This window comes from Phoenix dactylifera, unplaced genomic scaffold (assembly GCF_009389715.1).
Source record: "Phoenix dactylifera cultivar Barhee BC4 unplaced genomic scaffold, palm_55x_up_171113_PBpolish2nd_filt_p 000274F, whole genome shotgun sequence".
Classification (NCBI taxonomy): domain Eukaryota; kingdom Viridiplantae; phylum Streptophyta; class Magnoliopsida; order Arecales; family Arecaceae; genus Phoenix; species Phoenix dactylifera.
The window spans coordinates 407472-425290 of record NW_024067759.1 but is presented as its reverse complement, the minus strand read 5'-3'; the positions used below and the strand labels follow the sequence as shown (position 1 = coordinate 425290).

The window sequence follows — 17819 nt, the reverse complement described above, 5'->3', positions numbered from 1 at the left end:
ACTCTTTTGGGTTGGGATATTTATAGGAGCAGGGATGGGAAAGGGACCGGAACCGTTGAGTGCAACGGGTGCTGCGGGTCGGCACGCCACCGGGACCAAAGGGATGCAAAGTTGGCCGGGTCGGGGCGCCGTTGGGTCGGACCGTGGCATCGATCTGGACCAGCCTGACCCAACCAACGGACCTACAACCTGATATAATCAACCCCCTAGTCGGCCCAAGCCCGAAACACCAGTATCCGGCCAACTGTATAACCCGAGAGAGAGAGGAAATAAATTGCCAGGGTTGAGGGTGCCAAATGCAAAATTGGTAGTCTCCCAGGCTCCTATTGGATTAAGAAAAAATCGGACAGAAGAGAAAAGGAAAAAAGAGGAGAGAGTAAAACTCCCTGGAAGAGAAATTAAATTTTTCTCATTTGATAGAAATTAAGGATAAGAAAAAAAGGAAGAGAACTAAAATCTTTTGTTTGAATAGTAAGTCAAGAGAGAGGAGAAGAAAAATTAGACAAAGTAATTTTTCTCCAAACCCCCTTATCGATCTCTTCAAAAGTGACCATAGAAGAAAATAAAATCTTCTTCGCCCCTCTTCTCGGGTTCTTTTCTACTCTCTTCTTTTCTTTTCACTTGGACATGAGTTTCTCTTTCTTCTTTTTCCTTTTTTTTCTCTCGCCTCCTTTCTCCCTTTTTATCTTCTCTCTTATATATCCAAACGGGGCACAGGAGATTCCAATTCATCCAATAAAAGAAAGTAGGTCTCTAATAAAAGATAGATTTTGTTAACATGTTATTTGATCCCCAAAACAACTTAATATTAATATTCATAACGACATGCTTTGATAACATTGAGAAAGAATGCTGTACCCTCTATAGAATACAAGCAGTGGTTTTTTCCTCTTTTTTTTTCTTTATTTGAAAAGGATGGGAGGTTACTAACAGACTCCAAGCTTTGAAAAATTCTCTTATTTCTTTCTAGTCTCCCTACCACCTATTACCAGCAAATTCCCTTCTCTCTCTTACAAACTTTGAAAAATTTTCTTATTTCTTTCTAGTCTCTCCACCTGTGCACGAGTTCATATGATAACTGGCATTTTATTATGATTTAATTAATAGTTTGTTCATCATGAATGTGACGTTTGCACCCAAGACAACTTATGACTTCATGATATTAAGAGATAAGTCTGTACAGAACACATCCAGGATCCTGGAATGGAGTGGCAGATTGGCTTCTGCTTTCTTAAGCAGCTATAAAATCCTTTTCTCCAGCACTTTTCTATGTCAAGATTATGGTTATATCCGTTCCCATATTTCCTAATACCTAATAGTAATATATTCCATAAAAAATCAAGTTTTACCGCCAAATAATGATGATGATGATAATTAAATTTCATAGTTTCCACAGGTTTTCATTAGGTTTTGCTGGGGCATCCAACAGTCTCCTAATGATATCTTGAAGATAATTGGTACCCTTTCTAACATAGCAAAAGCATCAGGAATACATAAGCTATAATTTCCTTCATGTTCTCATGTACAGTGCATTATTTCAATTGCACACTATTATGCATACAAATTGTAAGAATGGCCAGAAACTCTAGAAATGAAAGTACAGAGGGAAATTATCACAAAAATGATTTTCTTTATATATAAAAGAATAAGATCACACAAATAATAAAAACCAAAAGAAAAAAACAACTCTTCCTCCATGTCTCACTTTCCCTGCTTTACACAAACGTATCTAAATCATATCAAACTATTATTTGCTCCGGCGGCGCTTCTTCTAACTTGTGTACTTGTTCGACAGCGGGCCAAGATTTGCCAAAGTTCCAAGAATGTACCTATCCTTTTGCACTTGTTCATCACCAGAGTAGCCCATCACCTTCCCAACCAAGCCGAAGCATCTGATCCACTACCTTCAGGCTTAACTGCAAAGATGAGAAGACAGTTCAATATCAGCGCAAGTCCATCCATGCATACCACTAAACACCCATTCTAGGGAGTGATGTAAGAGGGTTGTATGCATAGAGGTCAACAGAAGAGGATACGATTCAACTTTGTCATAGAGATTCCTTTTTTCTAATCAAGTGTCAAATTAACTACGAAGCAGAAAACTCGAATTACTGGTGACCCATACAAAAATCTAATAGGATGACAAAAGCAGGAAACTTTTTTTTTCTAATGCAGAACTTAATTTAGAAACACTTACAGCAGGATCAGTGAAGACAATGAGCTGTTTATCTGCTGTTGAAACCAAAAGATTGGTATTATCCTTGTTTAGAGCTATAGCAGTGATATCTTGACCTTCCCCTAGTGTCAAGGTATGAAATACCTGCACAACAACTTCTGTTAATTTAAATCATACCGAACAGGAACAACAACTGTGGCAATTTTGAACATGAAACCCAGTATATAGTAGTTTTCCCCTATATATATTGCCTTACCTTCAGAGTATGCAAATTAAGGAAACAAACTGAAGGCACAGGAATGGCTAGTCTTTCTTCATTAGCTCCATGTGGAAGTGATTCTGTTGCACCACAATTGGTCTTATTCAACTGCGAATCATCTTCTGAAGCAGATTCTTCTTTCGGCTTATCATCTCTACAAGAACAGGTTCCAATTAAAGCACTTTTTCCATCAACAGAAATCTCAATGCAACTGATTGCGCCAGAAAAAGGGCATAGAACTTTTGTAGCAATGGGGATCCCATTGACTGTAAAGGTAGAAAGTTTCTTCTCTGACTTGTTCCATATTAATACAACTCCTTGAGATGAGAGGCAGACTGCACATACTTCCCTAATATCTAGCTTTTGCATCAACCGGCCTCTCCTTAACGAATGCAGAAGAACACCGGAATTGTTTGAGCAGGAAGCAATAATGCCTAGGTCAGAACTAACAGAACAGCATGTTACTGCCCCAAGATGACCTCTTAGCACATGCATAGGACCTTCAATCCGGTGCCTCCTAGTTTCTGGGGTACTGTTTGAGCTACTAACACCTGCATTAGGACTCATTGGAGTTGCGGGTGTGGTTGAGGAAGGTTCTGAAACACTATTCATGTGTGAAGGGGACATCCGATGTATTCTCCAAAGTATTACAGTTGTGTCTCGAGAACCTGTAACCAGATATTTACTGTCTGGAGAGAGAGCCAGACAAGTAACAGGTGCACAATGTCCTGCTGCAGTTTCAATGGTCTTTGCTCCAACCGAGGATATCAATTTTACAGAATTATCAGCATGCCCACCTATATATATATGCAGCATAAAAAATCAACAGGATGTCCATACAGTTAGGCAAGAAAGGTCCAAATATGCAGTCCTCTCATTATATGAAGAACATAAAGAGGATATTGTATTTGACAGACTAACGTAGCTGTCGAATAGGACGATTACCAGCCATATTCAAACAGAAAAGGAAAAAGTAAAAAATCATATAAAATAACAAACTGGATATTATTGTCTTATATTTTAAAACTAGAAGTTTGGTTTGACACTAACATATTACAAGGAGATATTTCCTCAAGTGAATTGACTCAGAAAGCTCAAAATAATGACCTGAATAATGCAATATGCTAGCTTTGGTGGTCTAAATATTTCTATATTAGCAAACATATTGAGGTCAGCCAATGCAATTAATATTATGTCCTTCCAATATATAAATTAGACTTTCATTTCAAAACTGAGAAAGCTGGAAGGCATGCATATTCTCACCATTCTGCATAACCAAACTATACCTGCTCAGAATGTAGCACTGATAGTATGTACTTACCAGAAAAATACAACACAATTATATTTTCAATAATTATGATGCCAATAAAGTTGGCATGGATCGAAATTTGGATGCTTTATTTAACATTATGAATCTAGCAAGTAACATTATAATCTGATGTATCTGATAATAAAAGAGGATGTTAAGCAGGTCAGAATCTTCAAAATTTCTCTAGGGGAAAGCAGCTAGTTGAAATTCAATTTAGGATAAATGTTCAAAGATGAATAGAAAAGCTGATACCTACCAGTGATAATTTCGTTGTCACATGTAACTGCAACAACAGTGGAACTTTGTATTCCAGATGCAGCAAATGCTAAAGCCCGAGGGAATTGCAAATCTTCTGTACAAGATCCCCCTGGTCCTTTGAACATGCGCATGAGTGCTCCACCTGTGGAACTTGCAGAAGCTTTCCCGTGTTGGAACAGGAAAGGTGTTCCTTGGCCATCAGGAGTATTCGGTTGCCATTTGTGCAGTGCTACATTTGCTGCAGGTGCATTCACATCTACAACTATGACAGAGTCGTGTGATGCAAAAATAGAAGCAGCAGGAACATTGCAATGTTCTGGATTTGGAACCAGATAAGGTCTAATTTCGCTAGGATTCTGAAATATTGTCTGAACAAAAGGCACAAACACTTAGAAAATCTAAGCAAGGATCAGCTCTTTATGCTTCATGCTTTATGCCAAATAAAATTAACATGATTTCAGCGGAGAAATTAAAAAATTAATTATGCACAAAAGGTGAGGTTCAAAAGATTCAAAAATGATCCATGAATGCAGTAAACAAAGGACAAAAATCAATCGCTATGTTAAATATAATATTACAAGCCAATGAGAAAGCGATTCAAAAATTGAAATTCATGGAAAATATGTCTCTCTCTGCTTACACAATGCACATTTTAATTTATTGTATTTTACTTTCAGGGTAGCAAATGACCTGTAATGTAGACACAAACAACTTTTGTCACATATGGGCTATTATTACAATTGAGGTCACAATGGTAACATAAAAATCTGTTTTTACAGGGAAAGGTCTATTAAAAACAAACAGACAGAATGCTATACTATGGCATAACCAATAAGACATTTTATGACTTTCAAAAGCCACATGCTTCTTGCATTTCCACAGAGGATAAGTAAGATATTGCATCCATTAGAGAACATCTGTAATATAATCAGGTAACTTCAAGAGCAGAAATATGGCTTTAAGCAACCTGGACATGATGAGATTATATATCAATGAAATAAGCCCGAGTTGGATCTCCAAGCACTATGTGTGATGACTCACAAGTAACATATTTTGCAGAACCGACATGATTGGCAAAAAGCAAATCAAAGGGCTAGACACCAGGAAGTAAATTTGGAGGATAACCTGGATTGCTGGAATGGAGAGAATCTTCAAGAGCATAATGATTACAGAGGATAAAACAATCAAGAAAGGGCTCTACTCCTGCTGGTGAGAACAACTTCATGTGTAGCAATTTCATTTAGACAAGCATGATAACAGGTCTTGGGAAAAGATGTTCCATATCAAACAAAATTTTTAATTTAGACCATTCGTATTTCTAGTTTCAATTTTTTGAATGTATAAGAAACCACATCATTCTTAATCAACTTGTATTAGCATGTATTTTTGGCAATTTGGCAGGTTAGCAAGATTAGGTTCAGCAAAATATTATTCCAAATTTGTCAGAAAAACATACTGACGGATGCAAGCACAGAACAAATGTTTGCAACACCTCGTTTATGGAAGACAAACTCAAGTGCAGTAACGCATCAAGGAGTACCTGCAAGTGTAGTACATCTGCAAATGGTTTTTTCTTCAAGTGTGGGACAGTCAATAACTGAGATGGGGTTTGCCCAAAGTATGCAATCTGGTCTTGTGTAGCACGTCGTTGTACCTTTACAGGTTTTAAAAGGACAGATATAAGCAACCATGATATTCAATCATGAAAATTAAGAACAAACTCCAATAGGCTTACTGGGTCTGCAATTTTATCTATGTCAATTGTCCCTTCATATGTAATGTGGAAAAAAACATTATTTGCTGCCACAGCTTCTTTGCCTCGCTGCTTGTATCTGAAACATCAGTTTATCCATCCAGATAGTAAATGGTAAAAGGTATCTGAAAAAAGAACTACAAAAAGGTGCTCAGCCCAGATATGGGTGCTCTTCATTTGGTGGAGGTCTTGGTTTTAGATCCCATTGAGATAAGCTGGAATTTAGATTTGGTGAAGCTTAATGGCACGCATGTTGGGTGACATATGGAAAGGTTAACACTAGTTGCTAGGGAGGGGTCTCGAATGTTAGTCCTGTAGATAATCCACATTTGAAGGTGCTATTTGTTGATCAGGAATAAATACCATGGCTATCAATATAATGGACTGTCAGGTTGCATGCTCTTTTCTGATTGATCCTTACTATTAGGCCAATTAGACCTGTCTGGTGGCAAGTTGTTACATAACCATATCTTGGTGGGATCTACTACAAAGAAATTTGAAAAACAAAAGCCAAAAAGAACAAATAATGGGCCTCTTTCCATGTTACTCCTACCATCACATTTGGTGTTACAGCGGTGATAATAAAGAAAGAATAATTCCTGCTAAGTATACAGTTTGAACATAACTAACATACCCAAATATAAGGTCTATCCATTCATGCAGATGAGCAGATACATGCTCGCTCTCAAGAGCCATCCTATGCTTATGGATAAAATCAACAGGGCTGTCAGCCCAAGGAGGCAATTTGACAGAATCTGCGAAAGATGACTCAACATGAATGCATTGTTTGCAGATGTTTCATCGCCTTTTGTGCATCTAAACTCTGGCCATCAAAATGTACTTACCCAGCTTTCCTCCTAGTTGTGTAGTGCCAAAATCAATTGAGTTGACATTAGTTAGTGCCTCAGGGAGATAGAACATCTCTGGGACCTAGAGACACAGAATAAGAACTTAGATACAGAAAGGCCACATTTAGATTCATCACAGAAAATAATCAAAACAGTAATGACCGAAAGGTAGAAACAATGGATGGCAATTGGCAACCTCATCTAAAGTCATGTGCAACACTAAGAAAATATAAACTGAAAAAATTGCTTTTATGAATTGCATATGTGGATTCGTACCAACTCTTTTACATCACTCATGTCCTCAAGAACACCTTTCCAAGTACTGCTAACATCAGAAAACATGCGATCAGCATGGTCAAATTTTCCGCCTTGTAGTTGAATAGCTAGAGTAGTAAAAGGCTCCACTCTAACTAGGTAATACAAGACCTGCAAAAGCACCAAGACAGAAGGAAACACAAATTTAACTAATTATCCAACACAACTATATTAAACCAAGGTTTGCAATCTTGGTACCGGATCCCATACCAGTACTATTCTATTATAGTGTCAGTATGCATTCTGATATAGTAAGGTTCAGCATACTGAATATCGGTACACTACAGTACCACATACCAGTTCGGTACCAGTATGGTACCGTATGCCCGGTATAGTATGGTACCGACCAGTCTGGCAAACATTGTGTTAAGCAATAGGCTATCAAATACAAGGCAGAAGTACAGAATTTCTTGGGAATTCCATATAAAATGCAAATGAGCACTTTTGTCAACAACTTCAATCATAGTGGTAATGGGAAACATTAAAAGCAACAGGATATTTACAACAAAAGATGAGAATATAATAACTTTCAAGAGTTAATCAACATCGCAAACAAATAAATACTTTAATGCCTAGCTGATGTAAGTATAAAACTGCTTAACATACTCCTAGAAAACATCTATGCAAGATTTCTTTTTCATAAACATGAAATTGCTTCTAAAGCTTCAAAGTTAATAACATCAAGATAGCTTCCTTCAACCTGCAATACACAGCCAAACTAGAATATGACATCAAATGTATAATCTGCTTTTATTTGATTTTTTTCCCTCAAACACATATAAACAATCCAAAGAATAAACAGAAAAGGGAAGAAAATAGAAATAAGACGAGAAAAGTACAAGAAGAGAGAACAATTACGAGCAGCCCCTATTAAAGCAACAAATAATAAAGTATCTTACATTAGCAGCAGGTTTACAGTCATAGTACAAAATCTTGCCCTCAGGTTTTCATCCAGAATAACTTAGGAGATTCAGAAGAGTTTAAAATTTCTTTTATCTTTATGAGAAATTCTCGAGAAAATGGAAAGTACCTCCAATAACTACTTTCTTCAAATTAAGTTGATTGACATTCAGAAAGTTATAAAAGTTCATTTTTTCTCATCAAAATATCAAGACAATATGATAACATGATCCGGACATATGTTTATTATAACAAAAGTTGTTAATATGCTTTACAGGAAATATATTTTATTCTTCCATGTTCTTCACCATTCAGCAAAATCTTAAAATTTCTATAGAACCGGAAAGATTTGTTGATAAGGTTATATTTATCGCAAAAGTAGTTTCACTGGTTACCAGTATGGCTGATCAACACAAGCGCATTTTGCAGTCCAACATCCACAATCTGTAACAATCATCCTTTTCTGTTTTTCATTAACCTTAGAAGAAGCACATTTTCATACTTCACATACTGGATTAATCATTTCCAGTTCCCAGCAGCTTGACTAGAGTTTACTTTTGCAGCTTCAGAATAATTATCTTTTCTATAAGAGATCACATTCTGACTAGCATCTAAATAGGAAAGAGCCCCAAAAGCATCAACAACAAGAGGGGAGAGAGAATGGTTGGATATCATGCACATGCACACACATTTACATACAAACACATATATACATCTACACATACATAAATACATATATTATGTATATATGCATGCATTTATGTATACAGGAAGGGCTTGAGAGGGAGACAGAAGAACTCTTCTCTTCTAGGACAGTGCTTACTCCTTCGGACTTCCTTGCTAGTAAAGCCAATAACTCCTATTTTGAGCACTCAAGCAGAGAAGGCAAAATGATATCAGGACTGAGGATTACAGTAGGAAGAGATAATTTTCTGACTGGCAATAAAGAGATCTAGGCTCTGTTCCAAAAACTGGATACCCTACATAACATGATTAGAGACACTAGCTTTATAAGAAGCACCAAATTGGAGAAGCTCAATGCCTTTTAGGATAAACAATAGTGCCTCAAGGACACAACTGATATTTAATAATCAAGCATGCAACAACAAAGCTTTGAATGATCTAAGGATTAGCAACAATCCAAAAGTCATCAATCTCTATGGTGTATCAGTCTGTTAACAAATTGATTCAAGCAGATACATGCAATGAGTTAACTCTCAAGTTCACAACAGTAATATTTATCATGCATAATTGTACAACAATTTTCATAACAGCATAGACCCTACCAGATGAAATCAAAGCAATAAGTTCGATAATGTTGACAAAAAATATATATGCTACAGTACAAGGAATAAAGAACTCATTTTGAAAAAAATAGGTTGAGGAAGTAGGAGGAATAAAGAACTCGACCTGAGAAAAGCAAAAGAAAGCATGCAGACATAAACAAAAAGAGGAAATGGACAAAGGTAATGGATGCACAAATATATATGTGAATGGTCTTGTAGGTTTATGATAGACAAGATGGTCATATAGGTTAAATTTGAAATAAAATAATTACCGTTCCCGCACTAGAATAATGTGAACCATAATGGAACTTGGGGATGACTGGATCTTCAAAGCTAGAGTACCTCTCTTGGAACTTCATTAGTCTGTCAGGATTCAATGCACCAATTGGCTGCATGATTATAATTAGTCTGGTCAAGCATACAATTAAATTATAAATGGTAAGGACAAGCATGACCTGGAAAGTAAAGAACCTACCTTTGAAAGATCTCTGAATGAAGCAGGATCCCCAAGATCCAATTTCTTTGAAAAATAATCTGCCAAGATCCATGGGAAAACAGGATACTGCAAAGAATAAAAGGTTACTAGGAACTGACTTACAATGAAATTAATCAAAACATGACTAAAAGAAACATTCAACAAACTGACCTGGGTGATGTCATTGTAGCTACGCCCAGCCAGGGTGTTGAGTTCCATTAAATAGTCAAAATTGCTAATCTGCAGTGACACGATTGTACTTCGCTCTTAACTTTTAACCCCTATAATGTAACAATTGTAGAATCAATAGGCAGTGCATGGTTATCTTTTACCTCCCACCTTGCCCAACGTTCCATGAGCTGAGTTCTTTTGAGAATTTGTTCAGGTCTCTACAACCAATTAAAAAGTTGCAATAACGATTGATATAAACTAGACCACAACAATGATAAGTTGCAAAAAGGGTAAGGACCTGTGTAGCCAGATATATATTATTTAGACGAGGAGGCTGAGCTTGAACAATAGCACGATAGGCATTCTTGCGCCCTTCGATACTCTGGATTGAATTGCAATAAAAGTTCAATATAGTCATGCAATATGATGGCCAGGTGCAACAACCATGTCCCATAATCATGAAATATGAGAGAAGAGCGAATTTCAAACACATATATGTTACCCCAAAGTCAAAGAAAAAATTTGATCGGTCAACCATAAACAACTCCAAAGCACTCCTCCTTAAAAGATATCTGAAAAGAACATGTCACAAAATGACAGAGACCATGTTATCATTAAATAATTTAAAAGTTAATACGACTGTAGAGTACTCTAACAATCAAAAAGCAAGATTACTCATTAAAAAATTATCTATGGTTGCTCATATGTAAGAGTATTTAAGGTTAGATACATCAGTCAATCTTATAAAGATGAAAAATCACATTACGCATTGCATGCTCTCTAGTAATAATCAAAGACAGTCAGGATATTAGTGCTCCAGAACAACAAGCACCAAAATAACAATACTAAGATACATAACTAACCATATATAAGACCATGTATAGGGAAAAAACAAGTATATTTCATTACACATATCATATACAAGCAGATTGGTTCTTAAGTTGCAAGTTTTCCATTTATCATATCCAATGATGACAATGTATGGTCAAAGTTGCACTCTTGGCATTAGCATAGTGATTGTTTGATTCGAACAATTTAGGAAAGTATACTCATTCTAGAAATAACTATAAAGACCTCGGACCTCATCCAAAATGGCTAGACAAGAAGTTATTAATTGGGGTCTTGGCCGACCTTAAGTACCCATAGCAGGCCAAGGGCTCCAATTACTAACTTTTAGCTAGCCCCATTTAGGTGAGATCTAGGCTTATCACAAACAAAATCAACCCAGTCTGCAGCCCACGTGACTAGAAGTCACTACAAAACAGACCCTTTTGGAGCTTACTACGAGCTAGTCATGTTGTTTATGACTATATCCTACCCCTAGCATGGATGCCAGGGCTTAAACGGGGAGAGTGTGAGGACCATGCGGGCATGTTTAGCCCCACATTGGGCGTACATAAATGAGGCCTTGGGTACTTAAGCAAGGGCAAGGACCCTAAATAATAACTCCTGATTCGCCATTTTTGGGTGAGATCCTAAGTTGTTATGAACAGTATTAGAGCCAACCTAGTCCATAGACCATGTGGCTAAGGGATCATTGTCCCTTTTAGGCTAACCACAAGAGGGATCCTGGGGTTTGTGATTTCCACCCTTTCCTTGGCAAAGACATCAGGCTTAAATGACAGACTTTGTCTAGTCATACATTGGCTATGCATTGAGGAGATGTTGGGTACTTAAGCATCTAGCTAGTCCTTTTTTGTTGAGACCCTTGGTCGTTACAATATTACTAAACACATTGCTACATTCTTATCATGAATAAGAATAGACTCCCAACAAATAATTGAGGATTTCATCACAGACATGCCAAATTCTCTTAGCAGTTTGCCGACATTGTTGCACATTATCCTCTAGAAAATGTTTACAGAGGTCAATATGAATAATCCTAAAAACCTGATTCTCGTGCAAAGAAAATAAAAGGAGTCCAAAAAATAATGGGTGCAAGTAATGTTTAGAAGATATGTTTCATTTCAGATCAGTGAATAAACCGAAAGAAGAGACGTTTCTCGCTCGGCGCCGCACTATGCTCCGAAAATAAAAGACGTTTCATAGTTGGTCCATTCAACCACCACCAGTGAAATTAGTCGTCCCTTTCCATCCTCCTATTTGTAGCTCCACCTGGTAAACTGGAGCTTTTATGGACAAGCTACTCTGGAGACTGGGCACTAACCTAGAGATTTTGGGTTTCAGCTCAACTAGAGCAATCAATTTCAATTTCGGCAGTTTCCAATGGTCTCAAGCATGGTCTACCGAATCGGACCGTACCGGCCGGTTCGGCCCAGTACGGACTGGTCCAGCCTAAAACCGGTACCTGGATAGCGAAGAAACCGGTTCCAGCTGTTTTTGGACCAGTACCGACCGATATGCGTGCGTACCAGTTGCGTACCAATCTCGTATCGGCCCATACCGTGCTGAATTTTAAACCACAGCGCGTGCACGCTATGGTGTTAGAGTGCGTGGCCACACGCTCCCTCGAGACAGCACCCCACGCGGGTGCGGGGATGCGCGCCGGGGCGCGGTTCCCCGCCTCTCGCATTTCCACACGCGGCGCGCGATTCCCCACATTGCAAACTACCCCACACGCAGTTCCCCCGCCCGCGCAGGAGTGGGCCAGTTCATCCATGCGAGCGCGCTGCCCCGCGCGGATCATAAATGCCATAGAGTGGCATTTAATGCCACTTTGTGGCCAGTCTTTTATCCGCGCGCGTCCGTGCGCGGACGTGAACCAAAAAAAAAAGGCAAAAGACAGGTTCATACCAAACCGGTTCCGATATGAACCGGTCCGGTAGGCGACCGGTACGCCAACCGATACCGGCTCAACGTATCTTGGTCTCAAAAATTTTGCTGTAGAAGTAAAAAGATTTAAAAAAAAATAAAGAGTCATGAAAATCCTTAAAAATAGAAATTATAGGAAACTAATGTCAAAAATAATAAATTAGGCACCATTTCAAAGTTCAAACTATATAACATTCTTTGCATCCATTGGATGTATCCTTTGCGGTATCTCAATAGGACAACAAAATATATTTTTGAAAAATATAATAACAAAAACAATATTGAGAAAGGTAAGTCGTATCGGCTCGAACCGGATGGTACGGAACATACCGTCCTATACCGGTTCGGTACCGATATCCGGTACAGGTAGCGACTGACACTATATTCCGTACCATATCGTATCGATACTATGCTAGTGTGGTACCGATATAGAGTCCGGTACCAATATGAAGTCCGATATCGAGACAGCAAACCTTGATGTTGAGTATTATATGTAGTTTTAGATGAAACGAAAGGGCTTAAAGTACAAGTATTGGTACCTTGACTTATGGTACATATCAACGCGGTAAAGTACCGCATAGAGATGTGTATACCTACTGGTGCCCGCAAAGCATATGTGAGATATCATTCCATGTGCCAATATTGTATAATGTGGTATTAAAAGACATGCCAGTACTACTAGCAACCAAGGTATGCTGTACCGGTACCGATAGGCGTACCGGTCGCCTACCGAACCGGTACAGTACCGGTTCGGACCGGTTTATACCGGTACGAAATCGGATAACAGCGCGCAGTGCACACGGCGCGCGGCAACACGCTGTGGCCACAGAGTGTTATTAACTATGTGGCATTGTAGCAAATGCCACAGAGTGGCATTAAATGCCACTCTATGGCGCGCTGTGGAATGCCACAGAGTGGCATTGTGACATCCAATTCGCAGGCCGAATCGGACGGAACCGGTCCGGTTCCGTCCGGTACGGTCTTGTACCGGCCGGTTCAGGCTGGTACGGACACTGTACCGCTCGATTCCAGCCTCATTGGGGCCGGAACTATTTTTCACTGCAGAATTGGACCGGTCCGGTACGGGTTGAACCGGCCGGTACAGACGGGTTCAGCATACCATGGTAGCAACTAGTAAGTACAATATGATCTTTATGGCTTGGTATGCGCTATAACTTCATGATCCAAATAGTGACAACCTAATATCTACGGGAATTGAATTTTTCGATGGCAAAACTTGTGAAAATTTTTTGCTTTCCTCTAAAGACCACTGAGACTTGTTATTGCCAAGCTTCCAAGTCTTCTCAAAGCACACAATCTAGATCAAGAAACAAATTCTTACTTACGTCAACAACAACAAAAGAATAGTTAAAAGAGAAAAAGACATAATTATCATATTTCTTTATAACTTAGTTTCAATGAAAACTCAGATCTATTCCAGCCAAAACTGAAACATTTCTTTCTCTTTTGGATTCAAAGTTTTGGCAAAACTGCAAATTGTGGGTGACATCTTCAGGAAGGAAAGATATAAAGTGTACTCTTTCTTTTTTTCTTGTTTTTATAACACATATTAATCCCATGACAAGGAGACATCTGAAGGCAGCCTTTAATTGACAATAAAATGGTAGTAAAATCGCATTTACCTTCTACTAAACATTTGATGAAGGGACGAGATCAACCAGCTTCGATCCTTGTCCTGCTCTTTATAACCAGAAGTCACCGCATCCTCTGTGGAAGTATCATTGGCAAGCTCAACGATTATGAAATTAATTCTCTTTGTTGTTATCTGGAAAATGACAAAGTAAATTTGATTGAGATTTTATGAATAAGAAAAATTTTATTAGATGCCTCAAAATGAACTAATAATTCAAGAAAGAACAACAAGATCTTAGATGGAATTTCTGTTGAAGAGAATTGTTATAATATAATATAAGCAATATATAGAATAGAGAGGAAGACTTTTAAAATTATAACATATTTCTAGACAAGTTTGCAGCATGAGTAACGTGATTATCTATGCCGAATAAACTGACGGCCCTGGAATTATTACCATCCATTTGACCATATTCAGTTGGGAAGAGAAGAAGGGGTTGGATAAATATAAACATCCATGAAAGATAGAAGAACATGATGAGTCTATTTTTCGTTTTGCAGATAATGATAAAACAACCAGGTAACAAGTTGGATATTCAGTTGTACGAAGATAAATTTCAGAAGGTACAATCAAAGAGGAAAACCCGGTGGCCAAAGCAATATCCAGAGGATACGAGAGGCCAAGCAATTCCACAATCTCAAGACTTTTGAAATACTGAATGATATGACAAACATATTTTGGTATCCCTAAGATCTTAGGATTCATGCCTATAGACCTACTCCTATCCTTTCTGCCCCTTTTTTGTTGCAGCTGATCAGCACACCTGTGAAAGCTTCCACAGATCCAAGAATTGTGAACCTAGACAGGCGGGAACAATGAATTTCACAAAAATAAAATTTCAGAAATTGCATATTTAAAAATTTCCATCAAAATTTCATTTAAAATGAAACCACAAGGAAATAGAATGAACAATGGACAAAGCTTGCTAGCTTTGCCTAGAAATTTTTTTCGATTGAAACCAGAAGCACTAACTGCGTTAGTGATAAGATTGCTGCAAATCTATGTGACACAATATCTTGTCAGCTAAGAAAACCCTAAGCATTCCAACCACAGGACTTTTGATTCAGATGAATACACAAAATGGAAAAGAAATATTTGTCAAAAAGCCTATATTTAGAGCACAACAGTGCATTCAATTCAGATGAGTATTAACATGAGCAGGATAGATGTCCAAAAGATTGGACCAGCACATATCAGAGCATAAAGCCTAAGCATAAACAAAGATGTTACATCTGCACTTACTTGGAAGGTTCCACGTACAACCTTCAAGGGTCGTACCATCAATGAAGGAAGTTCAAAAATAATCCTTTCATCAGTTTCACCAGGCACACACCCAGGAACAACTACTGGTGTGGATAGAACCAAATTTTGATCACCAGAGGCTCCAGAAATTCTAGGATCTAATGATGCCTTTGAAGATTGGTCAGCAGCTGGAGAAAGCCTCTGGTTGTCGATACTGTTCTTAGTAGTCTCATTTTCCATCTGCTCATCGTCTTCATTCCTTTCCTCCACTGACATCGCCTCGGGTATTATAATGGAAGCAGTTGAAGAAAGGTTGGTGGTGAATGAAGCATCTGGATCAGCACTACACACATCCGATTCTTCGCCAAATTTAATATGCAATCGATCTTCATAATCAGCAGCTGCACCCAAATGGTCAGATCCCCCGTAATTCCTCTTCAAAAAACTTCTCATCCTTGATGAACTTTCTGTAAGATCTAATTTCCAAAAAACCTGCAGATTAAAACATTCACAAATCTCCTAAATTAAATATTTTCAGAAAAAAAATGGTACAGAAGAGAAGGGATATAGCAACAACATAATAATTTAAGAAACAAGACTAGACATACACGCTCAGTATTAGATAGGGAGTCTCCAAAAGGTCCAAAGAGCACACTCTGCTCTATTAGGCAATGAAGAAGCTTTCTCCATGCACGAGTCCCAGTAGATACATGGTGTCTATCTAATACATCAACTTGTGCACGTCTATCCATCTGCAAATCTGAAAGTCTCAATATGCTACATGGCTATTTAGAAACACCACATGAGGAAGGAGTAGCATGCCGATCATACCTCCAAGCGCTGCATGTTTCTTGCTAAAGCAAAGCTTGTTACAAGGACTGCAACATATTTATAAGACAATGCAGAAAAATCCCTCCCTGATATTGATTTTGAATCAACTGACTGGAGACACTCTGTCCAGGCAGCACCCATAGCTTCTGATATGTTCCATCTCTTTGCACGCTCAATATCACTTGCACTCCTCCTGTGTGCTGATGTTGCCATTGCTACAGCACTGAGACCTCTTCCAGAGCCAATCTTGGCATGACGTTCAAGATCACGTGCAGCAGCCAATGCTGCAGCCTTTGCAGCAGCTTTGTCCTTTGGTACTGGTGGAGATTTATTAGGTGTATCAAGAGGCTTCTGGAAGCTTGAAAATGTATGCAGTCTAGTTGTTCTACGCTCAAGCAATGATGTGTCACGCCTAAGTGGGGTATTTCTTGCAGGTGTCACAGTTTCTCCACCAGCAGCACCTGCAGCAATCATCGCTAGTGCCATTGCAGCAGGAGGTGATGCAAAAGCAGCAGCCCAGCCAGGGGTTATCATTGAAAGAGAAGCCTGAAATGAGGTTAGGAAATTATCAATCCTGATGATGTCACCAACAACAACTACAGCAACAAGAAGAAGAAAACAAGCCTGATCGCAGAATATGCCATTGGCTTTGCAAACCAAGTTTTACCAAATTGTCCAATCAAGGGCCCCAGTTTGGTAATCAATGATGTATTACCAACACAGAAGAAATAATAAGAAAGAAAACAAAACATAGAGAAGTATCAATGTTTCACAAAATTGCGATGAGAACAACTTGAATCTCAATATTTCATTACACAAAAAGCATCAGAAAAATCCAATTCACTATTTAAGAGCACACAAGCCAGGAAACAAATGACAAGACTATGCACGGAATAGAGACTTTAATACTACTGCTAGAACCACATAGGGCTAATAAAGTTTTGGGCATATTTTACATGAATATAATGGTATAAAATTAGAAATGATATTGTTAGGAAGTTAGACATGTTAACACTGGGAGACAAACAGATACCATGTTTGGTACATGTGCAATCAGCATTTTAAGTTCAGATACTCTGCTAGTACTTGTGCACAAGATTTTGAAGCATAATGGTACCAAAAGGACAAATATATTAGACAACAAGAGACACTAGAGTACAATGCAAGTATAAAAAGCTGGCATGTCTAACTGCTAAGCATCAGATCTATTTGTAAATCATAAATGCAGGTTACAGACATCCAGATTGTAAATTTTGTGTACTGAATATAGCAGATGACAATTAACAGGTCATCATTATGATCCCATGCATGAATAATAGGTGTGATCCATGCATTACATGTATGCACATATACTAAGATACATTAGAACAAATCATTGAAGTGGTCAAGATGAGGCACACGCATATTAAGCAGACACCAATATGATAATGTTCAGAATAATCTGCATATGCAGAGTGCAGTAAATGATGTTTTAAAATTATAGCTTTGTATAATAATATTTACTTATTATTATCAGTCATTGCATCGAAGGCGATGCCTGCTACTAGTCAAGCAAGGGCATCTGATCTCA

At 38.2% G+C, this 17819-nt stretch overlaps 1 protein-coding gene across 5 annotated transcripts in view; it reads right to left on the bottom strand.

Moving 5' to 3' along the window:
• Window positions 1-1490: 1490 nt before the first annotated feature.
• The window catches only part of LOC103718064 (BEACH domain-containing protein C2-like), a 57195-nt gene continuing 40866 nt past the window's right edge, over window positions 1491-17819 (bottom strand). For 3 of the 5 annotated variants that reach the window (XM_039117759.1, XM_008806709.4, XM_026808837.2), the window contains 19 exons: window positions 16250-16795; window positions 16027-16170; window positions 15419-15910; window positions 14166-14308; window positions 10253-10322; window positions 10049-10132; window positions 9912-9968; window positions 9751-9819; window positions 9580-9666; window positions 9377-9493; window positions 6880-7029; window positions 6601-6685; window positions 6390-6510; window positions 5738-5834; window positions 5543-5656; window positions 4001-4370; window positions 2433-3232; window positions 2198-2320; window positions 1491-1916 (listed from right to left, as the gene is read on the bottom strand). In XM_039117759.1, the coding sequence (XP_038973687.1) occupies window positions 1851-1916; window positions 2198-2320; window positions 2433-3232; window positions 4001-4370; window positions 5543-5656; window positions 5738-5834; window positions 6390-6510; window positions 6601-6685; window positions 6880-7029; window positions 9377-9493; window positions 9580-9666; window positions 9751-9819; window positions 9912-9968; window positions 10049-10132; window positions 10253-10322; window positions 14166-14308; window positions 15419-15910; window positions 16027-16170; window positions 16250-16795 (3735 nt within the window). In that variant the 3' untranslated portion in view covers window positions 1491-1850. Of the gene's footprint in view, window positions 1917-2197; window positions 2321-2432; window positions 3233-4000; window positions 4371-5542; window positions 5657-5737; window positions 5835-6389; window positions 6511-6600; window positions 6686-6879; window positions 7030-9376; window positions 9494-9579; window positions 9667-9750; window positions 9820-9911; window positions 9969-10048; window positions 10133-10252; window positions 10323-14165; window positions 14309-15418; window positions 15911-16026; window positions 16171-16249; window positions 16796-17819 lie in introns of those variants that run through there. The other 2 variants (XR_005507750.1, XM_039117760.1) reach the window with 2 other exon arrangements.